The sequence below is a fragment of the Sphaeramia orbicularis genome, chromosome 7 (assembly GCF_902148855.1).
Source record: "Sphaeramia orbicularis chromosome 7, fSphaOr1.1, whole genome shotgun sequence".
Lineage (NCBI taxonomy): Eukaryota > Metazoa > Chordata > Actinopteri > Kurtiformes > Apogonidae > Sphaeramia > Sphaeramia orbicularis.
Window position 1 is genome coordinate 4,679,519 of NC_043963.1, and position 27,873 is coordinate 4,707,391.

The following is a 27,873-nucleotide window of genomic DNA, read 5'->3' on the forward strand; positions in this document are numbered from 1 at the left end:
TTGCTTATATCTTATTTATTATAATTTAACACTGTTTTTTTTAAATAATGGTTATTTGAAGCATCCTAAAAGCACTTTTTACTGTTTGAGAAGCAGATGTTAGTTCCTTTGTTGGGATTGAACTAAAATACTGTTCTGATGTTAGTTCTGAACTAATAGAATATGAACATTTGAGCAGGATCTTAAACTGTAATGTCTGTAAAACAGAATTTAAGTTGGAACACAGGACGATTTTGTGATATAACATTAGATCCTTTTGGGATCAAATAAAAATGTGTTTAGTATTTGGGCAGATTTCTGGCGTAATTCAGTTCTTCCAGGAAAAAATCTTAAAAATATATAAAAATCTTAAAAATATATATGAATAAATGAATGGAAAATGAATAATGCTAATAAAAATGATTTAAAAAATCTTTTTAAAAAAATCTTTAAAAAAAAGCAATAAAAAATTGCCTTTTTGACAGTATCGTGATATGTCGTGATATATTGTATCGTGATACTAGTTTTGTGATTTGTATCGTATCGCCAGATTCTTGCCGATACACAGCCCTACTGAAGATATAATCAATGAAGGATGTTAAACTCATTTTAGTTCAGGTTCCACAAACAGACCACAGAGTTCATACGGAGCCTTGAAATTCTGGAAAATACTTGAATTTCAAGGTCTGAAAAGTGCTTAGATTTTAGTGAAAGTGCTTATAATTCTAACTCTGTGATGGGATTTTATTTATTTATTTTTAATATTAACTCAAGCCAAAGTTACTTACAGAGGTGACACATTTGGAAAAATAAAACTTTGTTAAAAAACATCATCCCCAGGTGTTCTCAGGTCGACTCAGATACATTTTTGTCTTAATCTTTGTCTCGGTGCATGTGTGTCTGAAGAACGCTTAGTGACTTCTCTTCAGTACAATTAAACTTTCTAAACTTTTTACTGTTTTGAAACATAATCTTAGATGTTTATAGAATAATACAATGTACATCAATGTGATAATGAGTGGAAAAAATAATCCTGACTATATGTTTTCCTGTAGATATAGATTTGACCCCAGTGATAAAGTGAAAATGAGCCTTAAAAGTGCTTGAATTTGACCTTGAAAAATGTGTATGAACCCTGAGAACAGTATGATCTAAAACAGATGCATGATGATGCAGTTTATCACATTCAGTTTCAGTTTTAAGCCTTTGTTCATTTATAACCTCATGAAGATTCACTTTAATAGCTTTTAAATGATTCATTAATTAATTGACTATTTAACTAAGAGGCTATATGAAAATATATAAATAAATAAATAAAAAACTGTCTGGATTTTCTGATTGCAGCCTCTTAAATGTGAATATTTCCTCCTCAGTGACAGTAACTGGATATGGGTCAAAGAGAAAACAAATATTTTTACTATTTATAGACACTTAATTAAATAAAATTTAGACAAAAATCTAAATATTCAACAGATGAATGAACCTAATATTTAGTTGTAGTTGTTGACATAATGCAGATACAAACACTGGAAATGTAAAGTCACACTGATTCACTTTCATTTAATCTGTTGAATTATTTAGTTCTAATTTAACAGCACATGACATTAACATGTGACCCACACACACACAGACTGACACACACACACACACACACACACACACAGACAGACACACACACACACACACACGCACACACACACACACACGCACACAACATAACAGATGAAGTTCACGCTGCCAATTACTGGACAAACCAGTCAACACATCAGACACGCTTCACTACACACAGACACACAAAGACACAGTGTGTGTGTGTGTGTGTGTGTGTGTGTGTGTGTGTGTGTGTGTGTGTGAAACCTCATGACAGCGCCTGGTTGTGTTTATCGTCCATATGGAGGTCATCTGTGTATGTGTCACCTCACACCACAACACACACACACACACACACACACACACACACTTTAACACACACACACACACACACACTTTAACACACACACACTTAAATACAGACACACACACACACACACACACAGACACACACTTGAACACAGACATACATACACACACACACACACACACTTAAATACAGACACACACTTAAACACACACACACACACACACTTTAACACAGGCACACACACAGACACACACTTAAACACACACACACACACTTTAACACAGACACACACACACACACACACACTTTAACACAGACACACACACACATACACACACACCTCGTGTGTGTGTGTTGTGTGTATTTTAACTCAGTTGTGTCCGTTCCGTCCACACCACAGTGCTTTTGCTCTGATCGTCTGGTTCGTTTGTTGAGGTGTGAATGTGAATACAGGAAGTGGACGACAATGCAAGGCATTGTGGGTAAAAAAAGCTAACAAATGCTAAACTAACATGTGTGTAAAATCTGATGCGACTCCATGTGGAAACAGAAGTCATCCTGCATGAACCCACAGATGAACAGGGTTTATTCATGGTTCATTGTTGTTTGTTCTGGCTGCAGCGCCCCCACAGGACAGGAGGGGAAGAACAGTGTTTACAAAGGTTCAGTTTACTGAACACAGACCAGATGAATGTTTAACCCTTATCTAACCAGAGTCCATGAGGTGTGAAAACTACTGAAAGGGCTCTTTAAATAACTGCATAAATACACACAAAACAATATTTAACACAATTATTCATGTATATTTCTTTAACTTTTCATATTAATAGAATTTGTCAAGTACATGTTGTACAAATTGATTGTGCTAATTGTGTTTTAATAGTGTTTTAACATACATATATTTAGAGCATTATATATGTATATATACACGCACATACACGCATATATATGTGTGTGTATGTATATAAATAGATGGATAGCTAGAGATAGATATATAGATATTCAGATATGATATATAGATACACTACCAGTCAAAAGTTTGGGCTCACCTTTTCATTTAAATGGCATGAGCTGGACCACAGACATCCAACAAGTACTCATCATCACTGGGAACTCCTTCAAAACTTTTAGAAAACATCTCAAGTGATGACTTCATGAAGCTCATTTAGAGAATGCCCAGAACGTACAAAGCAGCAATGAAAGCAAAATGTGGCTATTTTGAAGAATCTAAAATATAAAACATGCTTTGAGTTATGTCACTTTTTTTTAACTACATAATTCCATATGTGTTCATTCATAGTTTCGACGCCTTCAGTGAGAATGTAGAACGTAAATAGTCATGAAAATAAAGAAAAACCAAGTGAGTCCAAACTTTTGACTGGTAGTGTATAGATATAGATATTTGCATGGAACAACTGTAACCACACATTAATAACTTAAATCTGAATCTGAATGTAGATGCTTTAAAACGGTTTGACATCGTGTGAATTTGATTCAAAACCTGAGCTGATGTTTTTCCGTTTGCTGATTCATTCTACAAACATTCGTTTACGCTGGTGTTTCTGGTGTTTATTAATAGTGTTGGTTGTGTTTGTTGGAGCGTCGGTCCAGGCAGCAGATGGTTTGGGTGTGTAGTATTGTGTATCAGTGTGCATTTGTGTGTATTTTTGTGCATTAGTGTGTATTAGTGTGTAGTATTGTGTATCAGTGTGCATTTGTGTGTATTAGTGTGTATTTTTGTGCATTAGTGTGTATTAGTGTGTAGTATTGTGTATCAGTGTGTATTAGTGTGTATTATTGTGTATGTGTGTGTATTTGTGTGTAATTGTGTGTATTCCTGTCAGTGTGTTTTCCTGTGTACTTGTGTGTGTTAGTGTATATTACTGTGTATTGGCGTGTACTTGTGTGTATTATCGTGTATTAGTGTGTATTGGTGTGTACTTGTGTGTATTATCGTGTATTAGTGTGTATTGGTGTGTACTTGTGTGTATTATCGTGTATTGGTGTGTATTAGAGTGTCTTCTCAGTCACATATGGTTTCTCTGTGTGACTGTGAACAGTTGTCACAGCTCAGGTGTCTCAAAGCGTGAAAGAAAGAGAAAAAAAAATAAAGAAAATGGAGATTTAACCCAGAACCTGAGGCTTTTTTTGTGTGAAAATCACCTCTTACAAAATAACACTAATACTTTGAGTAAATGTCGTCATGGTTTCCAGACACATTGGTGGATATTAAAGGATAGATCACATTTATGACGCATCTACGAGGGTTTGTGATCGAATTATAAAGTCTGTAAATGTGAACAGATGAATAATGTTTAAAACCTGAGGAAAAACAGATGAGAAGTGTCAGCTCTTTAATATTTAATATCACAGTGTTATAGTTACCTCCGCCAAGGAGGTCATGTTTTTGCCAGGGTTTGTTTGTTTGTTTGTTTGTCTGTTTGTTTGTTTGTTTGTTTGTTTGTCTGTTTGTTTGTTTGTCTGTTTGTCTGTCCGTTAGTGTGCAACATAACTCAAAAAGTTATGGACAGATTTGGATGAAATTTTCAGGGTTTGTTGGAAATGGGATAAGGAAGAAAAGATTAAATTTTGGTGGTGATCGGGGGTGGGGGGGCCCACGGGGGGGGGCACTGATCAGCCTTGGCGGAGGTCTGCGCTCTCCGAGTGCTTCTAGTTGTTTCTGTTACTGTTGGAAGATCGTCATTATTGTGTTTTTTTGGTTTGTTTTTTGTTTACAGTTTTCTGAGGATTATTACCTCCGCCAAGGAGGTTATGTTTTTGCCAGGGTTTGTTTGTTTGTTTGTCTGTCTGTTTGTTTGTCTGTTTGTTTGTTTGCTTGTCTGTTTGTTTGTTTGTCTGTTTGTTTGTTTGTTTGTCTGTCCGTTAGTGTGCAACATAACTCAAAAAGTTATGGACAGATTTGGATGAAATTTTCAGGGTTTGTTGGAAATGGGATAAGGAGGAAATGATTAAATTTTGGTGGTGATCGGGGGGGGGGGGGGGGGGCACTGATCAGCCTTGGCGGAGGTCTGCGCTCTCCAAGTGCTTCTAGTTTTCCTTCTAAATCAGTTGTTGCAGAGAAGTTAGAAATGAATTTTAATAATTATCTGCTGATTCTGCTGATGAAACGTCTGTAATTGGTCTTTAATTTAATTTAGTTTAATTTATTTTAGTTTATTTAAGATTATGTTCAGTTCATTTAATTTATTTTAGTCTCTATTGAATTTTTAATGTGAACTAAAATTCTGCAGAAAACAAAAAACTGACTGAAAACAAGTATGAAACAAAAAACAGTTGTGAATAGTTGGTAATAAGTAGAAAATAAAAAGAAATAATATTTACAAGTGATTTATGTCACAGTTAACAGTCATCTGTCTCCTTCAGCCTTTCCTTCCTCATCTTCTAACCTCCTTGTCCTTCATCCTGTCCTCATTCAGGATGTCTCCTCCTCCTCCTCTTCTTCCTCCTCCTCCTCCTCCTCCTCCTCCTCTTCTTCCTCCTCCTCCTCTTCCTCCTCCTCCTCCTCCTCTTCTTCCTCCTCCTCCTCCTCCTCCTCCTCTTCTTCCTCCTCCTCCTCTTCCTCCTCCTCCTCCTCCTCTTCTTCCTCCTTCTGCCCTTTCCATTAATCCGTTGCCAACGGGGTGCCTTGGTGGCAGGCTGCAGAAGCTGTCGCCACGGCAACCTATTATATGGTGTGGGTTGCTGAGGCGTTGCGGCGGGAGGCGGGGGATGTAAGTGGATGCTGCAGCCGCCGCCGTCTCCATGAGCAGCTCAGGTCAGACGATCAAATATTAAAGGGTGAAGACGAGGAGAACGGGCGTGGGTTTTTATATTTAACCTCCTCGTCTTTCATCGTTTAACCACAAAAAACCCAGACGTCTGTATCGAACACAAACACACGATGGGATTCAGAGTCAGAGTGAAGACGTTTATCAGTCCCTTCCGATCTGAGACGCATCATATGAAACATCCAGACGCAACAACCGTCATATCAGACAGATTTACACCCACGTCAGTGTTGAGATATATCAACCTTTTTTTTATTATTATTAACATTTTTATTCAAAACAGTCTCACAACATATTTCACAGGACATCACTGATACAAAGTACACTGTTTTTTTTTTGTTTTGTTTTTTTTAAAGGGGTGTCAGTATTACTTACAGAAAGAAAGAAAAGGAAAAAAGTAATTAGTGAATCTTTGTTGCATGAATATCTTTATGTAAATATAGACTTTCCAGTGCAAAACAAAACAGAGGAGTAACATGTGAAAATCAATGCTAGAGCGGGTCGTCCAGTAACTGAAGGGTTGGCGGTTCAAATCCTGCTCTGTCCTAGTCAGTCCGTTGTGTCCTTGGGCCAGACACTTCACCCTCCTTGCCTCCAGTGCTGCTACTCATGTTGGTGTATGAATGTGTGTGAATGTTCGGTGGTGGTCAGAGGGGCTGTAGGTGTGGACTGGCCGCTACGCCTCTGTCAGTCTGCCCCAGGACAGCTGTGGATACAGATGTAGTTCACCACCACCAGAGGGAGAGTGTGAGAGTGAATGAATAATGGATCAGTAATGTACAGGGCTTTGAGTGTCCAAATAAGTGGTATAGAAATCTAATCCATTATTAGATGATGCAGATGTTTGTAGATGATGATGAAGATGATGATGCAGATTAGGGATGCAAATTATCAATTAATTCATTAATCGTTAGTTGGTTGCCCTTATTGATCGATTAATGATTAATTGATAAGTGGCGATTTTCCTGAGAACCTAAATTTCTTTTTCAATATGGTCTATAAGAATAAAAGCTAAATACTGTTTATACACTCCATGATAAAACCATGTCATATTCCTTAATGATTGATTTATTGAACCATTGGATACAGTCAGTGTTTCCTCTGGAATTCATCTGTTGGTGTGGCGGTGTTTAAGGGGGGGGGTGTTGCATGCGTTTCGCCGGTGGGTGGGTGGGTGCACGCGTGTGTGTTTCGTCGGGGGGGGGGGGTACTCGCATGTGCTCAGTACGGCCGGGGAATGTGTGTGTGTTGGTTGGTAACCACGCGTCACTGTGTTATTTTCCGTTCTACTTCTAATACTATGGGGGTACGGGGCGGTGCAGTCCGTGCCCCCGCAGAAGTGAAAGTGAAACTTTTCACTCATTTCTCTTCTCTCCACCTCCTGAAGCTTTGCAAATGCATTCCATACCTGTGGCCCACATCAGGAGCCTGGAGGATGTTTTCAGCTTCTGTCTCACTGGCTGTAGACTAGACCAACCTCCAGGGAAAACGCTCCGATACGACCCCACATCTGTGCATGTATTTATTTGGGGTGCACCGCTCCCACAAACAGACAGGCCGGTCTGTGTTTGGTCCTCCATGTCCATACAGTCTAACTCATCAACACCATGATCTGGTTCAATGACCGGCTAGCCCAGCCGCGGCGTCACAGTGCGAACAAACCGTCAGCCTTCAGACAGGTGTGGACAGGCGGACAAGGGCAATTAGCCCACAATTAATAATTTAATCGAGCAAATTCTTATCGACAATTAATCGTTAATCAATAAATTGTTTACATCCCTAATGCAGATGTTTGTAGATGATGATGCAGTGGTTCAGTTGTTTCTTCTGTCTCTGAGTCGGGTGGGCATTGGGACCCTGAGGACACCTACGAGGAGTCCAGGGAGGCTTTTATTTTGGCGTTTGAGCCTTTATGTCGGCTGCACACACACACACACACACACACACACACACACACACACACAGTTCTCAGTCGGTTTTTGCAGACGTAGCTCTGGGCATGATCATAAAACACCTCCACACAAATATGAAGACATTAACAAAACACACACATGAATAATTCAGACGGATGTGAGGCGTTCAGGGTCCACTTCAACAGGCGTTCATTTACACAAGGTCACCCACTGACACACTGCCTTAATAAGACACAAAGTGCAGACGTAAACAGGCTGCAAGTGAACGCAACAAAGAGCCGCACAGCCTTCCATCCATCCTTCCTTCATTCATTCCATCCTTCCTTCATTCCTTCATTCATTCCATCCTTCATTCCTTCCTTGTTTCCTTCCTCTCAGTAAACCCCTCCCTCTTCTCCTCTTCTTTGTTTCTCCCTACTCCTCACCTCCTTTGTTTGCATATTTTTGAAAAGAGCCAAAGTAAACAGAACAGGAGGAGGAGGAGGAGGAGGAGGAGGCAGGTTTTAGTCCGAGTCCAAAGCTTTACCAGCAGAAAACAACAAAAGGACGTTAAATAAACAGTAATAACTTGGCTTCTGTGCATCATTTTGAGCTTGAATACAATAAAATCATACAAACAGTCGACAGTTAAAGTTAAATTATGAAGGATTTAGTGAAAAAAAAAAAAGAGCAGGTTGATGTAGGAAATAAACCGATCATGAAACTCCAACACTGAAGTGAAAATAAAAACAGAATTTGAGCAGAATCCTCAACATTTAGAATCAGAATCTGAATATTTTTATTGTCATCGGACCAAGTACAACGGAACTGAGGTAGAGCTGCGAAGAATTAAAAGACAAACAACAAAACATTGCAAACTAAGAATATTCAGACTGATGTCATGAAATCACGTTGTATGTGACACCAGCACTAATGGCATGCTGTTTTACACAGTGTAAATATACACGCTGACAGCTTTTAATGCGTACAGATAACACGCCAATTAAAAATGGTGTGTTATCTGTACGCAATAAATGATATCACATTGGAATATTTGTAAAAATAAATGAATAGAATTTAAATAGTGCAAAAAACATGAGAAATAGTGCAATTTTGATGAGAACATAGATAGGTGAAGATAAATAGTGTGAAAATAATAATGTGAGAGACTGTAAACAGTAAACAGATATTACACATTATTGAATGTAATGAGATCAGTGTTATTTAGGGATGGGAATCGAGAACTGGTTCTTTTTGAGAACCGGATCCCAGTAGCTCAATTCCTTGGAATCGTCTGCCTGCCTGCTTAACGATTCTGCTTATCGATTCCGCCTTTGTTGCACATGTGCGATGACGTCGCACATACGCTGCATTGTTTTGGTCAGAACGTAGCCAACATGGTGTTGAGGCAGAAACGGTCCAAACAGACCACACCAGGTCCAAACAGACCACACCAGGTCCAAACAGACCACACCAGGTCCAAACAGACCACACCAGGTCCACTGGAACACTGTCAGAGCTTCCATGTCTTCTAAAGGGTGGAATCCCTCCAATCTGATCCAACATTTGTCCACAGCATGGGATTCATTTGATTCGATACTGAGCGGCACTTGTGAATCTAGCGACAGAGTGAACACCAGGACGTCAGCCGGGCCCAGTTCTGGTTCCGGTGCGGGCAACAAACCTCGTACCCCCTCAAATACAAGTTTCCGAAGGTAGGGGAAAGGAAACAGTGGGAGACGGGTCGAGTCGAACCGGTTCCACGTAGCGGAAATGCGGCAATAGAGGAATTAGGAATGGTTCAAGGTGATGAAATACAAAAATAAAATGTAAAAAAACAAACTGTATGAAAATCATTTTGACATTACTACGATACTGCAAAGGTTACGTGAATAGACAGACCTGTGTGGGTGGAAAAACCAGAGGGATAATAACAACCTGACAGGTTTAATGTCATGATCCCAGTCTGTGTTTGTACGTTTACAGGAAGTAGATGTGGAATAAAGTTCATCGTTTCCAGTTCCATCTTTCATTTGTATCGTTGTGTTCTAACGTTCTCCAAGCGACGGTGAATCTATGGATCTGAGGTGTCGTGTTCGTCTTCTCAGCTGCTTCTTCATCTTAACTCCACATCTGCAGGACTTCAGTGAACGCCGTCATCGACTGTAAACACGTGTTAGATTCACTTACGAAAAGCCGGATTTGACCAGACAATGTTGAATTTACCGTCGTTGTCGATGGAACAAACGCTTTCCGGACGTCATTGATTTAGTGCTGTGGTTGAAGCGCTGATGTCAGGACGCCGTCTCATTATCTGTGGTCTTTTCTTCGTGTCTTTCCGTCCGTCCGTCCTCGTCCTCCTCCTGCTTATGTAACCCTTTGTGTTGTCCCTTCTTTGTTTGGCTGTGATGTGGTTCAGCTCTTTCAGCCTCACTCTGGCCTCTTCATCTCCGTGCACTTCATAGAAATCTGTTTTCTGTCCAACAAACCCTGGCCGCCGTCGCCTTTTCCCCTTCAGGATTCCAGTGTTTGATCTGTGGGAGAATCTTCACCATGTGTTTGTGTCTGCAGACTTAAACATGTTCACGCACCTGAGAACAGACTCACAGGCAGCTTTATTTACAGTTTTAGTTTAGATCTGGAGAGAAGAGGTTACTGCGATCACGCCCAGAAAAGCATTATTTAAAACCCCGCCCACGTCTATTAAGAGTGTCATAATAAACCCCGCTCACATCTACTAAGAGTGTCAGAATAAACCCCACCCATATCCAACAACAGTGTCATAATAAACCCCGCCTACATCCACTAACAGTGTCATTTAAACTTTGTCCACCACCGTTAACAGCGTCATAATAAACCCCACCCCCATCGACCAACAGTGTCATAATAAACTCCGCCTACATCTACTAATAGTGTCAGAATAAACCCCGCCTATATCTACTAAGAGTGTCAGAATAAACCCCACCCATATCCAAAAACAGTTTCATAATAAACCACACCCACATCTACTAAGAGTGTCGAAATAAGCCCCACCTACATCCACTAACAGTGTCATAATAAACCCCGCCTACATCTACTAAGAGCGTCATAATAAACCCTGCCTACATCCACTAACAGTGTCATAATAAACCCCGCCCACATCTACTAAGAGTGTCATAATAAACCCCACCCATATCCAACAACAGTGTCATAATAAACCCCGCCTACACCCACTAACAGTGTCATTTAAACTTTGTCCACCACCGTTAACAGCGTCATAATAAATCCCACCCCCATCGACCAACAGTGTCATAATAAACCCCGCCTATATCTACTAAGAGTGTCAGAATAAACCCCACCCATATCCAAAAACAGTTTCATAATAAACCACGCCCACATCTACTAAGAGTGTCGAAATAAACCCCACCTACATCCACTAACAGTGTCATAATAAACCACGCCCACATCTACTAAGAGTGTCGAAATAAACCCCACCTACATCCACTAACAGTGTCATAATAAACCCCGCCTACAACTACTAAGAGTGTCATAATAAACCCCGCCTACATCCACTAACAGTGTCATTTAAACTTTGTCCACCACCATTAACAGCATCATAATAAACCCCACCCACATTGACCAACAGTGTCGTAACAAACCCTGCCCACATCTAAGAGTGTTATAATAAACCCCGCCCGTGTCTACTAACGGTGTCATAATAAACCCCACCTACATCCACCAACAGTGTCATAATAAACCCCTCTACTAAGAGTGTGAAAAAAAACCCGCCCACATCCACTAACAGTGTCATAATAAACCCCGCCTACATCCACTAACAGTGTCATAATAAACCCCGCCTACATCCACTAACAGTGTCATAATAAACCCCGCCCAAAGCCATTACACTGTAATTAACAGGGTTTTTTTGTGGGATATTATCTCTATAAAGTACCAACTATATTATAATATGTTAAAATATGAGAAAACATCAGATTAGTGACATTAAAATTTTCATAATTTTCACACAGTTGATCATTTTCTGATATTGGTTTGTTGAATATATATTTATTTGCCTCAAAAGTTAAACACGTGGTTTTTGTAACTCCATGAAAAACAGGTTAATTAAAAAAAATATTAATTGCGTTGTTTTTTTTTTTCAGCCTAAAGAGGAACAAATAATAGAGAAAAAGAAATCTAGACTAAAGTTTTCATAATTCATGCATAACAGGGCTAAAAGGTGGACTGTTCCTGCAGATAAATGCTCTGTACATGCATGTGTTGGTTGTGGGTTGCGTTGCCTGTTCCTTCACCTGCTGATGCAACCTGGACTCAGACTAATGTCAGACGTGTGATTATCGGCTCCGTCGACTGTCAACCACCGTCAGCGTTGGCGTTTGCACATGTTCAGGGCTAATTGACACTTTATGCAGGTTTATGTCAAAGTTAGAAGAGATTCAGACGACTGACTGACACGTCTGCAGAAGGTCTGGAACTGGAAAACCTGAATATGACACCACCACAGGGAGGAAACATCAGAATAATGAGCGTGTTCAGCACTTTTTATTTCTGTATTTTCAGTCAAATAAGGTGTGATATTCACTGTTGTTATCAGCCACTATCGATAATGATCACAATAAAAGTCCAGTTATTGTTTCTTTCGGGTCAGAGTTTGGTTTGTGTCGAGTTTTTACGTTATTCACAAAATACACAAGAAAAAAACGACAGGAAATACACAAAGTGGACAAGTCCTGGAGAATGCAACGAGACAAAAATGATGGTAAAGATGCAAATTAATGGGAAAAATAGGTGCAATGAGATGGAAATGACAGAAAAGATGAAAAATGACAAAAATAACATCAATACACAACAGCCAACATCAGAACACGGCAAACACTTAAAAACATCCAACAAATTAGAGATAAAACATTCACTAGTTTTATGAGAATAAACCCCGCCCACATCCATTAACAGCATCATAATAAACCCCGCCTACATCCATTAACAGCCTCATAATAAACCCCGCCTACATCCATTAATAGCGTAATAATAAACCCCGCCTTCATCCATTAAACCCCGCCTACAGCCATTAACAATGTCATAATAAACCCTGCCCACATCCATTAACAGTGTCATAATAAACCCCGCCTACATCCACTAACAACGTCATAAAAATATGCAACAGCTGTTCTGGTCATTGTAGATAATGTTGTTCATAGCTGATCAAAATACGCCATCTAGTGGCCATTGTCAGTTCACTTTGTTTAGAATAGTAGAAGAAGAATCAGACAGGAAGTCATTAAAAACATTCTCAGTGCAGTACATGGGCGCTCCACTTTCCTGAGTTTCTTTTCTTTTGGTGTTTGTTAAAGCGTTGTCTGTAAGTATTATATGGTAAAAAAAAAAAAAAAGAATTACACAGCTTATACATTGTTGTTTGGTTGCACATTTTAGGGTTAGAATGTTCTCAATGCACTATAAAATGTATAAAATCGCTATGCTAACCGCTATGCTAACTGTGATGCTAGCGGTCTCAACTCGTATTTGTGATCGTTATTTGACATGAATGCTGATGTGGATATTTCCATTTTTCTGCATTGTTACAGTTTCACAAAAAGAATAATTCAGTAAACTCCACTGATCATCCTCCAGAGTCTGTGAAGTTTCTGGATTCATGTTTAGCTGTTTGGATAGCTAGTTCGGCTACTAGCGAGGCCTTTTACAAACATGACAAACGCTTAAAAACATCCAACAAAATTCGACTTAAAACATTCACACGTTTTATTATAAGAAAATTTTATGATGAAGTAAATGACATATAACAACCAAACACTATTTTAGCTGAAACTGAATCAATAGATACAATAATTTCAATGTCAAACTCACTGTTACTCTAATTAGTTCGATCACTCAGGCCTGTTTTCAGCCTCGTTTCATTCTAACATAAATATTTTCTGTCCGACCCGATGGTTCTGTTCGACCTCCATCAGATCGATGGTTCCATCGTCAGGCAGACGTATTGATCAGTCAGTTAAAAGCCATTAATAGACTGTTTGTTCCCGATAAAGTGATGTTAAAGTGGGTTACAAAAGGGTAAATTAGAAGGATGGGAATTAGTCCCAGAAGGAAGGGATGGAAAAATCAGATTAACCCTTAAAGACCCAAACAGCCCCTGGTGACCAGAACCATCTACTGATCTAAACTGGTTCATACCTGCTGATCCACTAATCCTATTAATACATGTCAATAATTGGTGTAAAATACAGTTCTTCATCTTTTCGTGTTCATTAGATATGACCCATTTGGACGTTCAGAGGCTCCGTAGTTACCATGGGAACACCGTCATCTTCTACAACATTGATTCACCAGTAAAACCCATGGAGTTGGATCAATGACAGTGGATGGACACACTGGGGTTATGTTAAATAATAAAGAAAATTAGCAAAAATGAACCAGAAAATTCACAAAACAATAAATAACATGGACAAAATAAGCAAGAAAATGAACAGAAACCGGTAAAGGATTCAGTAAAATGAGCAAAATTACTACAAAAAAATAAACACTAATAAGCAAAAAAACAAAATATGTCACTAACTAACAAAAAAAAAGAAAAAAAGATAATTAACCAATGGAGTTGGATCAGTGACAGTGGATAGACACACTGGGTTTAAAAAAATAAAATAAAATGAGCAAAAATGAATAAGAAAATTCACAAAACAATAATTAACATGGACAAAATGAACAAGAAAATGAACAAGAATAGGCAAAATATTCAGTAAAATGAACAAAATCACAAAAATAAATACAAATAATAACCAAAAAGAACAAAATATGTCACAAACTGAAAACAAATTTGAAAAAAAAAAAAAAAAAATGTGGAGTTGGATCAATGACAGTGGATAGACACACTGGGTTTATGTTAAATAATAAATAAAATGAGCAAAAATGAATAAGAAAATTCACAAAACAATAACATGGACAAAATGAGCAAGAAAATGGACAAAAATAGGCAAAGGATTCAGTAAAATTAACAAAATCATAAAAAAACAACAACAACCAAATAAGCAAAAAGAACAAAATACGTCAGCAACTGAAAAAAAAATTGAAGAAAAATAATAAACCCATGGAGTTGGATCAGTGACAGTGGATGGACACACTGGGTTTATGTTTTTGTTGAAAAAGTCACACTCGTCATTTTTCTTCGTTTCTGATATTATGACAATGACCCTGTAAAGCCTGAACCAGTAAAGCCTCGACAGAAAATTCCAGTTCTTTGAAACTGGAGCCTTTACTGGTCCTTCTGAACAACCCCAAAGATATTTTTCCAACATCATTTTCCATGTATGAGTTTCAGTTTTACATCAGTGGTATTTTTATCAGTGTTCAGTTTTATTTTCCTTGACGTGTCAGTATTGGTGGTTTTGACTAGACGTCGACCCATATGGGTTTTTCTAAGGCTGATGCCGATATTTAAACATTTGGTCAGCCAATTTGGCCGATATCTACAACCAACATTTTGAGGCTGATATTTAAGGCCGATTTTATTTTATTTTTTTTCTTTTGAGCACATTGACCATAAAATAGAATTGAAACACTCAGATAATTAAGATTTTTACACAGCAAAATAAATGAAAATTATTAATACACGTACACACATAGTACTCTTTTAACATTTATTGAACTTCAAGAACTGCCCACAAAGGCGCCTGATCGAATATCTGATAACATTTTTCACAAATGATCAAATATCGGCTTTCATATCGGTCTACCTCTAAAATGTACAACAGATTATTGAGGCTGTCAGGGTTTTAAAGATGGGTGCTGTTTTGAGAAAAGACCGATATTGAAAAAGATCAGTATATCAGACGGCCAGTATATCTGTCTACCTCTAGTTTTGACGCCATTTATTGAAACTTTCGGATTCTTAATTTGACTAACAGTGGTTTTTGTGTTGATGCTTCATCTAGATTTAAGAATGAATTATTCACCAAATGGCTTGTATACATTTAGTCACATTATAGTAAGTGCTGTTTATCTGTGAAACTAAAAAAAAAACAAACAAAATGAAAGTATATTTAAGGCCGATTTTTTTTTTTTTTTAAAAGCACATTGACCATAAAATACAAATGAAACACTCAGATAATTAATATTTTTACGCAGCAATATCAATGAAATTACTAATACACATACACATAGTACTCATGTAACATTTATTGAACTTCGCCCTCACAGGCGCCTGATCAAATATTTTATAAAAAAAATTTTCACAACTGATCAAATATCGGCTTTCCAAAAAAAAAAAAATTAAGGCCAATGGCTGATACTGAAAAAAATCAATATATCAGCCTGATATATCGGCCGGCCAATATATCGGTCTACCTCTAGTTTTCACACGATGAATTGAAACTTTCAGATTCTTAATTTGACTAACAGTGGTTTTTATGTTGATGCTTCATCTGGATTTAAGGATGAATTATTCACCGAATGTTTCTTATACATTTAGTCCTGTAGTAGTAAGTGCTGTTTATCTGTGAAACTCAAAGAAAAAAAAAAAAACAAAACAGAAAATGAAAGTATTCCGACGCCTTTATCCACATTTTCATCCCGGACTCGACCGTTTCGATGCCCTGCTTGTTTACTTTTCCTCTTCCTCCTGGTTTTCCGTCCTTCGTCCTCTCCGTTTCCTTCCTTTCATCCCGCCGTTCTTCTCTTTTGTTGTCGGAGGTTCGTTGCGGAGAGACCAGTCAGTTTCCATGGAAACGGCGGGAGGCTGATGAGCTTAGCCTCTCGCTGCAGTGAGTGTGTTTGTGAAGATGATTTATGAGTGTGATGGCGCAGACACTCCCATCCACGCCGTTCCATCATTAACATCCACACTCGGGCTTCGTCTTATCATCTCACATTTCTGTTTTCCGTCCTCGGCCTTAATGCAGAGCTTTTATCGGCATCACGTCACGACTGAAATCACTGTTTTCATGTACACTTTTAGGCTAAAGCTGCAGCGAACGAATATTTTCACTGTTTTGTCCATGAATCAATTAGATGTTTGGTTCATTTTCAGTCTCAGAGGAGGAAGAAACAGATAAAAATGAACAATTTATTGACGTAAAACCCCAAAAACTACAAACCTACTTCACATGACTTAGTGTTTTCTGCCTCTGATGCTGGAAAAGAAAAGAATAAGAGCTGAAATGACACATATTTAGTTCATTTTGAGTTAATGTTATGAATCTCAGTTCATAAGATGGATAAAAGTATAAACTAATGAAATCAGAGACACCAGGTTTATTGTCTTCGTTCGTCCTTTTGGAACTTTTACGCAATTTAAATTTTATTGAATGTTTTAACTTGTTTTGTCTTTTTTTGAGGTTTTCATATGATTGTATCTTTTCCATAATTTTAGTTTTTTTGCAACTTTTGCATAATTTTTGACTTGTTGCATCTTTACGCTGTTTTCATCTTGTGGTTTTTATTGTTTTCATCTAATTGCTTTTTTATATAATTTTCCTCTAATGTCTTTTAGAAAATTTCAGTTTATTTGCAACTTTTACGTAATTTTTGTCTTGTGCAGTTTATGTTATTTTCATCATATCTTTAACATAATTTGTTTGTTTTTTTTTTTTTTGCAACTTTTCATATTTCTTTTAATTGTTTCTTTACATTGTTTTCATCTTGTTGCGATTTTTGGGTGATTTTCATCTCTTTGTGATTTTTCTTGTTTTCATCTAATTGTATCTTTATATAATTTTCATGTAATGTCTTTTTCCAGAATTTTAGTTTATCTGTGACTTATACGTAATTTTTATGCATCACTGCATCATTACACCTAGTTGGGATTTTTCTGTCCTTTTAATCTTTAATTTGCATCTTTCTTTTATCTTTTTTTTTTTCAGAATTTTTGGTTACATTTTTTTTTTAATAGAATTTTTGTCTCATGTGTTTTGCATCAAGACCCAGAAATTACCTTCTTTCATGAATAATTAGCCTTTAAACCTGATGTTCAGACACTTATCATGTTTATCCATGTCAGCTGACATTAAACCCTAAACTGTGACTAAAAATCCCACCTCCTCGCTCCTTATTGTTCATATATTTTCAGTTTTACTAATGATCATTATCTTTTTGTGTCTCGTTGCAGAATACGCAGAAGAAACGAGGAGCGAGACCCAACAACAAACCCGACAAAAAGCTGTGTCCACAGGTAACGCACGCTGTTTTCACCACATAAACGTCCAATGCATCACCACGACAACGTGCCGTTTCAGCAGTTTGGAAATAAATACCTGAACACACATCGATCTCATTCACCAGACTGAGATGGGACATTGATTATCATTTTTGTCAGAGTAAGAATAATGTTCTGTCCACGATCATGCAGCTAAAACAGACGAATAGATTAGAAAACAATGGCATTGCATCTGAGTTTTATTATATAACTCCAATAATGAAACAGATTTATCTCAAGGCACTTCGCAAATTTGGATCAAGGTATATATGTATTTTTTAAATACGAAATATTTTAAAAAAGCCTAAAATGATCTTTGCAGTGTTTATAATAAAGATCTGTGAACTTCTGCCAAAGATGTCAATGTATTGGATTTTACAGATATGAACTGTAATTATGTTTGCATGTATGTGACCACTAGAGGGAGTAATGAGGTGAAATGTGCATGAGAACCTGAAAGAAACAACTATATCAAAGAAAAAAGGTGATGCAAATCGAGTCGTTTTTTTCTCCGTTGGACTCGGCTGTAAATGAAATGAGTGGAGTTTGATGGTTAAATGTCAGCGTTTCTTATGAGGCTTATGAAGGTATAAAGTTATTATGGGATGTTCTTATCTTTGCTATGTTGCCGTTTATTGATCCACAATTCAGACTAAACAAATTAAAAAAAAAAAAAAAAATTGACAAAATGAACAAAAAATGGACAAAACTAAAATTTGCAAAAAATGAACATAATATTAAAATAAACAGAATAAGCAAAAGAAATTAAAAAACTGGACAAAAAAATTTGAAAAGACCAAAATTAAACAAAATTTAGATAACTGTAATGTCAAAAAAAAAAAACTAAAATGACCAAATAATGAAGAAACTAATAAATACAATGAACAGAAAAATGTAGCAAATAAACTAAAAAGTACAAAAAGTGAATAAAATAACAGTAAAACATTTACAGAATAAGCACCACAACTTTGGAAATTAACAAAAAAAAACTTAAAATGAACAAAAAGATGAAACAAATTAGCAAAAATTAACTAAGTAATGAACAAATTAAACTATGGGATGTTCTTATATTTGCTATGTTTCCATCCACGGTTCAAACTAAACAAAATTTAAAAAATAGAAAAACAGACAAAATGTAACGTAATCATAAAATAAACAGAGTAAGCAAAAGAAATTTAAAAACTGGACAAAATTATTTTAAAAAGACCAAAATTAAACAAAATTTTGAAAAATGTAATGAACAAAATAAACTGGAATAACCAAATGATGAAAAAACTAATATTTACAATGAACAGAAAAATGCACTAAATAAACTAAAAATTACAAAAAGTGAATAAAACAATAGTAATAAAATTAACAGAAAAAGCACCACACCTTTGAAAATTTAACAAAAAAATTCAAATAAACAAAAAGATAAACAAAATTAACAAAAAATAACTATGAGATATTCTTTTCTTTGCTATGTTGTCGTTAGTTGATGCTCGGTTCTAAACTGTGACAGTTCGGACCTTGTTTGTTGGATTCAAACAGATCTTTAGTTCAGTTATTGACAACACAAACCGAACAGAAAACAGCTGATTAGTGGTTTTACTGTGGCTGTTTACGGCTAAAAACAGAGCTAAGCTAACAGAGCTAGGCTAACAGAGCTATAATGTAAACTATCAGCTGATGCAGAACGTCAACATTATAAAACACAGTGTTATTTTAGCGACTGTTAAAATAAACGTCTGTGAGTTTTAGTTTTTGAATAAAACTTGATGATTCCATAAAACAGATGTGTGTAAACAGTGAGTTTTATCCTGTATTCAGTGTCTGATCCGGTCTGTGGTCCATAGTGTTGGTTCATTGGTGGTTCTGGTACCAGACTGACCCCTGCTGGTCAGAGTCTGGAGCATCAGTTCTACTTTCAGAGCTGTTGGCTTCATTTTTCTGCTCCTGGTCTGCTGGTTTTTATCGTCCGCTGTGTTCACTTCACAGCAGATGGATCAGCTCTTTCTGTGTTTTCCATCTCATCATCCCTCTCTCCTCTCTTTTCTCCTCTTCCACCTTGTCCTGCAGGTGTTTGGACTTAATCTAATCCCTTCCTGCTGAGTCTGAGTGTATATTTGAATTACAGATCAGGCCTTCACATCACACGTCTACATCTCTGCCTCCTCTTTATTCCATCCGGGCCTTATTTCTTCACCAAATCCTCATAAACTTTAAAGTATGGATGAAGTACCTGTGTGCAAGAGCCGGGGTTTTATTTAATGCTAATAAAAACAAACGGCAGTGAGTGTTAGCGCTCAGGCTAACGTCTCCCTGGCTGTTAGCTCCACCCTCCACCTCCTTCCAAACCACATACCATAAATGGCTGTAAATTCACCCACCGCCGTCTGTCTTAATGTGGTTGGAAACAGTGGATGGGCTGTAAAACAAATACAGGCTGGGTGGAGGAGCGGCTGAACTGGGGTCAGCTCAGGACAATAAACACAGTCTGCTGTTCAACCATATATTCAACATTTAAATCTGCACCACGAGGATCTCCACATAATTCACACAGATATTTTAGAGCTGTTAGTGTCTACTGTGCAAATTCTGCCTTTTAATCTCAGAGCATTATTTCTTCATTTCACGCTTAGGTTTTATGTAAAGCAGACCTTCTGTTTCTGTTTCTGCTCAACTCTGTTTGTGTGGATTCATGTATTTTAATGCTTCACACATTCTTTACTCAAGTAGAAACACACACACTTAACAAACAGATTCTTTTATCTCTAAATTGCACATATCTAGAGCTGCAACCGATTAATCGATTAGGTGCTTGAAGCGAATGCAAAAATTCACGATTCGATTAATCGACTCGAATTGATTGAAGGGAAATATTCTATTGCAGTTTTCCTGAATGGAAGCTTCTTTGTAGCGTCACAATAAGCATCCGTGTGAAACACAACAGTGGAACCAATGTTTAACAGCAGAGAAATGAAGGAAACAAAGCTTTGATTCAGGAGAACTGTGGTTGAATGATTTTTTTTTTGGATCACTTTGAGTCGACAAATCGGTTGCAGCTCTACACATATCTTCTTGTACACTATATACACACACACACACACACACACACACACACACACACACACACACACTGGGGCACTGTAAAGGGGGGGTAAACTTGACAAATTCATGGGGCCCAGCATTTCTGGTGGCCCACAGAGCAGTGGAGGGGGTCCAGTGGATACAGGTTAGAAGTTGTGAAAATTTTGTGTAAGACCCGTGGTATAATAGAGGAATAGAAGCCAGGAGTCGGACGTTGAAAGCATGTTAAGTTTTACTTTGGTTCAAATGGAGAGAGTGCGCCTGCACAAACCCAACGAACAGAACAGATCTGACAGATTTTGGGGACCCTTCCTAGCTCAGTGTCAGGTGTGATGCCTGACTCAGCTCTTCACATGGTACTTGCTTTACTTTTATTACTGTAACTGTTATTTCTATCAGTCTATTTATGTAGTTTATAACTGTCTGGCAGCCTTTATGTTTGTGTGTTTGTTTTTGGGTTTTTTCGGGGGTGGGGGGGCGGGTGTCTGGCATGTTTTGTACAGTTTTTGTAAAGTTAAAAATTGTAAATAAAGTTTAAAAACAAAAAAGTTTCTCTTTCGTTTCACACCAGCATTAGTTACATTAATTGCGGACCGCACCCCCGTGTATATAACTGCTGCCCCTATCTCATGTCCCCCCCCTATCATTTAGCTTTCATGGGGCCCACAGTTGCTAGCGGCGCCCCAGTATATACAGGGTGTCCCAAAAAACTGACATTATTTGAGATGTCCATATCTGAGTGACTACATGGTCAAGAGAAATAATACGTAATAGGATTTATTTTGGGCATAAAATGTTTTATTCTGCAAATTACAAACAAAAAATTCTGGGGGATGGTAATTTTATAATGTTCCAAAGTTATTACAAATGTTCAGTGTGGGCACCGCTTGTGACGCCGCACACATTAATTCGGTAGTGGAGTTCCTTTTTTCCGACACAAACAGCCTTCCTCTTAAAACTTCTCATGCCACGTCCAAATTTGCTTTCCTGTTGGCGCTTGTTTATGAAACTTTCCTACAAATTCACATTGCACATTCACATTTGACTGAGTTTGGACGTACTTCAATACACAGAACGCCTTTTCTGTTGGAATAAATGCCATGTCTGCTCCTGAAAGCAGAACAACGAAAATGATTACACTTGTTTGAGCAAAAAGAACAAATTTTAAACAAATTATTAGGTGATAAAATGATGTCTAATTTTCTGGGACACCCTGTATATACTGAAGGGGCTGAATGTGGCCCCTGAACTGAAATGAGTTTGTCAGCGTCCTCCAGATCAGACGTCCTGACACATGTTCCTCTGTCTGGACTGTTGTGATGATCATGAACAGATCTTTTATAAATACAGAGTGTGAACGTGGGCGTCTGTTGGTGTCGTCGTCGCCTCAGTCGTGTCCTCTTTTTCTCCTCAGGAGGACAGTTCAGACCTGAAGTGTCAGCTCCACTTCGCCAAAGAGGAGTCAGCGCTCATGTGCAAGAAGCTGACGAAGCTGGTGAAGGACGGCGAGGCCATGAAGGAGGAGCTGGCCAAGTACCGGTCGCTGTACGGCGACGTGGACGCCACGCTGACCGTGGAGGAGGTGAGGAACGGAGAGGAAGCGCAGGAGCGTCAGGAAGTCCAACGTAAAGATTAATGAGCAAATTAGTCAGTTACAAGTGAACGAGGACAGGAAATGAGGCCGTTAAGTGTAAGAATAAAACTGTTTTTATCCCAGAATTCACCTCTTTATCATGTGATGTTTGTAGAACGCCGACACTGGACTGACAGGTGTGGCAGCTACGGCTCTAAAAAGAGGAGCATACCTATGTGCCCTGGTACCTATGTTCACTGGTACCTATGTCCCCTGGTACCTATGTTCACTGGTACCTATGTGCCCTGGTACCTATGTTCACTGGTACCTATGTCCCCTGGTACCTATGTCCCCTGGTACCTATGTACCCTGGTACCTGTGTTCCCTGGTACCTATGTGCCCTGGTACCTGTGTGCCCTGGTACCTATGTTCACTGGTACCTATGTCCCCTGGTACCTGTGTGCCCTGGTACCTATGTCCCCTGGTACCTATGTCCCCTGGTACCTATGTGCCCTGGTACCTGTGTTCCCTGGTACCTATGTCCCCTGGTACCTATGTGCCCTGGTACCTGTGTTCCCTGGTACCTGTGTCCCCTGGTACCTATGTGCCCTGGTACCTATGTGCCCTGGTACCTATGTTCACTGGTACCTATGTCCCCTGGTACCTATGTCCCCTGGTACCTATGTTCCCTGGTACCTATGTCCCCTGGTACCTATGTCCCCTGGTACCTATGTTCCCTGGTACCTATGTCCCCTGGTACCTATGTCCCCTGGTACCTATGTTCCCTGGTACCTATGTTCCCTGGTACCTATGTTCCCTAGTACCTATGTTCCCTGATACCTATGTCCCCTGGTACCTATGTCCCCTGGTACCTATGTTCCCTGGTACCTATGTTCCCTAGTACCTATGTTCCCTGGTACCTATGTTCCCTGGTACCTATGTTCCCTGGTACCTATGTGCCCTTGTACCGTTTCTGTGTTCCCCAGTACCAGTGCTCCCTGGTACTCATGTTCCCTGGTACCTAAAGCACTCCCTAAAGTGCGTCCACACCCTTTGAAAGTACCCTCATAAAACTGAAATGTCAGGGAGTCGCTGCCAAAAGCGTCTGTGAAACTCCTCAGATGTAACTGTTGCTCATTAGAGGCTTTTTAAGACCTGGAGAAATGAGCTGGAAATAAAAAATGTACCAAAAACAAACAGGAGGTTAAAGCAGGAGCAGCTCCGGACGGTTTCTGGTGTATTTATGTCTTTGTTTGTCGACTCCTGCAGGTCGCCGACTCCCCTCACACCCGTGAAGCAGAGGTCAGAGTTCACCTGAAGCTGGTGGAGGAGGAGGCCAACCTGCTGAGCCGACGCATCGTAGAGCTGGAGGTGGAGAACAGAGGGCTCCGAGCCGAGATGGACGACATGAAGGGACCCCAAGGTGGGTGTACGCCCAGTCTGCATTCACGTACGATGGGAATTATGGTGAAGTAGCACCTTGACCCGTAAGTAGAGCGGATAAAATGGGGAGAAGAGCTAAGTTTACTGGTGTAACACAGATTAGGACAAAATAGAATGGCCCTCCTTTAGTTTAGAATTGTTTTGTGTGTGTCAGTTGTTACGACCCATAGCTGGGTCTGTGTGTCACTTCGTGGGCGTGTCCATTTTACTTTGTGTGAGTGGATAATAACACAGTCCTGTGATGAACTGGTGACATGTCCAGGGTGAACCCCGCCTACACCCATAAGTAGGTGGGATAGGCTCCAGTGACCCCCATGACCCTAGTGAGGATAAAGCGGGTTCAGAAAATGAATGAATGAATGACGTCGATGTGGACCACAGACTTTTAGTCAGGACTTGGACCCGGTTCTCCCGTTGTGTCCTGGTGTTTCCATTGATCCGGAGCCCCCCTCCCCTTTGCGGCTGTGAATGGACTCATCCTCAGGCCACCTGTAGACCCATTGTAATTTTAAAAATAACTAATAACTCCAAAAGTATTGGTCATATCAATGAGCTGTTTTCACCTGTCTGATCCTTGACCCAAAATGCATAAGTACTGCAAAAGGCAAAGGCTCGATCTGTCCAGTTCTTCAGTTATAAAACAGATACACACACATGCACACAGAGCCCACTTGGCTTTTATAATATAGATACCAGTTACAAACTCAAAAATTGCACATGAACGCCCCTCATGGCATATTTTCCAGTGGAGAACTGGGAAAAAATTAGATCCACGAGATGAAAATAACCTTTGACCTTTTCAACAAGTCAGAGAGCAACGAGGGATTCATGGCCAATGATAAACAATGGTTTTAATAATGTTCAGCTGCTAGAGGATGATTTTACACATTTATGGAGTACACAATGTGCAAAAAAATGCTGTATTAGATGAATGAACATGTCCAAGCAGCAGGTCACAATGAAATGTGTGTGTATTTTTCATTTCACTACCACAACAAAAGCACTTGAACACAACACACTGGTAATTTCCAATTCACTAGTGTAAAGGCTCATCTTTTCTACAGCACCTGAAGGCAGCATCATATGATTGGTGTTTATGTCTGCACCGAACCCTCCACCTGATTTAACTCCTCGTAGATTCTCCTCCATATTCCACTGTTTTTATAATGAGGTGCAGATCAACACTGTTTGTGACCTGGTGACCTTTGACCCCTGACGTTCATGGATCAGTTTCAAGGCCCTGTTTCTGTAACAGTGTTATTAATTTCATGACATTCCACTGATTTTTTGGATCATTTTTATCTGGTTTGGATTGTCGACTGGAATAACTGATCAATAGTGGCATCAATAAAATAATCTACATAAATGAGACTGGAAAATTGGTGTAATAACTATATACTATAAAGCTAATATTATATTATGTCACTAATTTGCCTCATAGCTCCTGTGTGTCCTATATTCACATTAACGACCTCCACTTAATTTAACTTCTGTTGGACAGCAACAACACAAATAGTTGATTTTTTTTATAACTGTAAATTAATTTGTTAGTAAAGGGTTAATCCACACACGGCACAATGAGTTCAACAAAATAATAATTTACATCAGTTTCAGAGATTTAAAGACATGTTATCTTTGTTTTTATTTTTATCAAATGTAGAAGTTTTTAACTAGATACATTAATAGTTAATTATTAAATCTGCTAACATTAGCCACAGCCTAATGGTGGCCTGCGTTAGCTACTATGCTAATGTCAGTTCAGTCAGACTGAAAGCAATAATTACATAAGTTTTAGAGATTTAAGGCTTTTAACAAAACAGTTGAATCATTTTATTATTTCTCTCTCATGTGTTTACTTCATATAATTTTTTATCTTTTTTATTATTAATATCATATCTGATCAGAGATGTATTAGTCCCTGCATTTTAAGCATAATACACAGCTAGCATTAGCATTAGCATGTTCGTAACATTGAGCTGCTGTTGAAGGTGTTCATGGACTGACCCCAGACCGCGGTTTAACCTTTAATCCACCTGTCGTTTCCTCATTTCTCCGTCTTCAGATGGTCCTCAGGATCTGGCCGGCGTTGGCGGAGGTCTGGGTGCCGGGCTCAGCGTCGGGGGTGGAGCCATGGTTCTCGGGGGCGGAGCTTCGTCTGAAAACGTGATGGAGCTCCAGAGACACCTACAGTTTGTGGAGGAGGAGGCGGAGCTGCTGAGGAGGTCTCTGATCGAGATGGAGGAGCAGAACAAGCTCCTCATGAACGAGATCAACCGCTACAAGTCTGAGCTCCCGCCTCCGGCCTCGGCGCTGGCATCCAACTCACTGGCGTCGCTGACTGACGGTTTGCTCAACGACAGCCCGGTGCACTCCATACAGGAAGGGGCGGTGCTCATCAGCACCGACGCCCCCGCCCAGGAGGAGGAGCTCCGCGTGGCCCGCCTTCAGATCGGCGAGTTGAACGGGAAGCTGAAGAAGCTGCAGTACGAGAACCGGGTTCTGCTGTCCAACCTGCAGCGCTGCGACCTGGCTTCGTACAACCCCGCCTCCTCGTCCTCGTCCTCGTCCTCACTGCGATTGGCTCTGGAGACGGACGCCGAGGCCGGAGACTCCGCCCAGTGTCTGCCGTCCAGGTCTGGGTCCAGTTCAGTTTCATTTCCAAACACTGCTCTTTTATCATCTCAGTGACTTCATCAGTCAGTATTTACCTTAAAACACAACATAATTACAATATAGGCCATATTTCAGATGACGAAAAGTTTAAATTATTTATTAAAGACGCCAAAAAAAAGAAATATTGTAAAACACTGAACTAGATGAAAACAAAAAATGTGACGAGTCAAACATTTTTTCTTGTAAATGTTTGATTTAATCTTATATATTACTCATTTACTCAGTGAATACATTAGATTTTCCTCATAATTTTTGAACTTCAGTGTTAATTTTCTTTTTGTCAAATATGTCGCGGTACCAGCCTGTTGGATGTTTCTACTATAAATAAATGGAACCTGGCTGTTCAGCCTGAAGTTGCACTGTAAAATATCAGATACGTATCGGCTTTAGGACCACATATGAAAGTGGTCTGAGTCGGATTTGAAAAAATTGGATTTAACAGATCAGATACAGGTCACATATGGACAAAAAAATCAGATTTGGGCCACATTTACCTGCAGTCTGAATGGAGCCTAAGAGTCACAGAAGGACGATGTTTACCCTCTTGAGACCCAGCAATGCATTTTTGTTTTCTGTAATAATGGATTGGATTTATAGTATGCTTTTCAAGGCACCTAAAGCACTTTACATTAGTTTTACAGCTTTCCTTAAAAAAAAAAAGAAAAAAAAAAAGCTGTCCACTGCAAAGGACATTCCATACAGAAAAACGTATCTGAAAAAAACTTTTAGTATGTTGTTTTCAATCAGACAAACTGTTTGACTTTGTGGGTTAAATGTGTGTTTGTTGTGTGTTTGTCGTGCGTTTGTTGTGCATTTGTTGTGCGTTTGTTGTGTGTTTGTTGTGCGTTTGTTGTGCGTTTGTTGTGTGTTTGTTGTGCGTTTGTTGTGTGTTTGTTGTGCGTTTGTTGTGCGTTTGTTGTGTGTTTGTTGTGCGTCGCAGCCCTCCTCACCGCCGGGAGCCTGTAGGGGGCGAAAACGCCTCCACGGACGTCAAAGAACACAAAAAGAAGCTAGAGGACAACGCTGACGCACCGACCTGGCTCCCCGGACGCCTGGGGCAGAAGGACCATGATGCCTTGCTGGCCATGAGGGACCAGGCTCGCTTGGTTTCCACGGCGATACAGCTCCTGACCTCCCCCGAGTCCAACTGCCTGTCCCCCTCCCCATCCATCTACCACAAGGTCTGCAGCAACGAGGCTGCCGAGTCATGTGACCTGGAGAAGCCGCCTCCCCACAGCCAGGTACACGCCCCCTACCCCACCCCCATGACGATAACGACCCACTGGACTTTAGAACAGCCTTGGTTTAGGTTTTAGTACCAAAATACTGAGATGGAACAAACATGTACTAATGCA

General features: G+C 39.3%; 1 protein-coding gene across 1 annotated transcript in view; it reads left to right on the forward strand.

Annotated features, from left to right (window-relative positions):
• mtcl2 (microtubule crosslinking factor 2) overlaps window positions 1-27,873 on the forward strand; it is a 135,414-nt gene that overhangs the window by 80,414 nt on the left and 27,127 nt on the right. Inside the window, exons 5-9 of the mRNA XM_030138869.1 lie at window positions 17,674-17,736; window positions 22,244-22,411; window positions 23,672-23,825; window positions 25,908-26,478; window positions 27,459-27,759. Coding sequence (XP_029994729.1) covers window positions 17,674-17,736; window positions 22,244-22,411; window positions 23,672-23,825; window positions 25,908-26,478; window positions 27,459-27,759 — 1,257 coding nt within the window. The remainder of the gene's footprint in view (window positions 1-17,673; window positions 17,737-22,243; window positions 22,412-23,671; window positions 23,826-25,907; window positions 26,479-27,458; window positions 27,760-27,873) is intronic.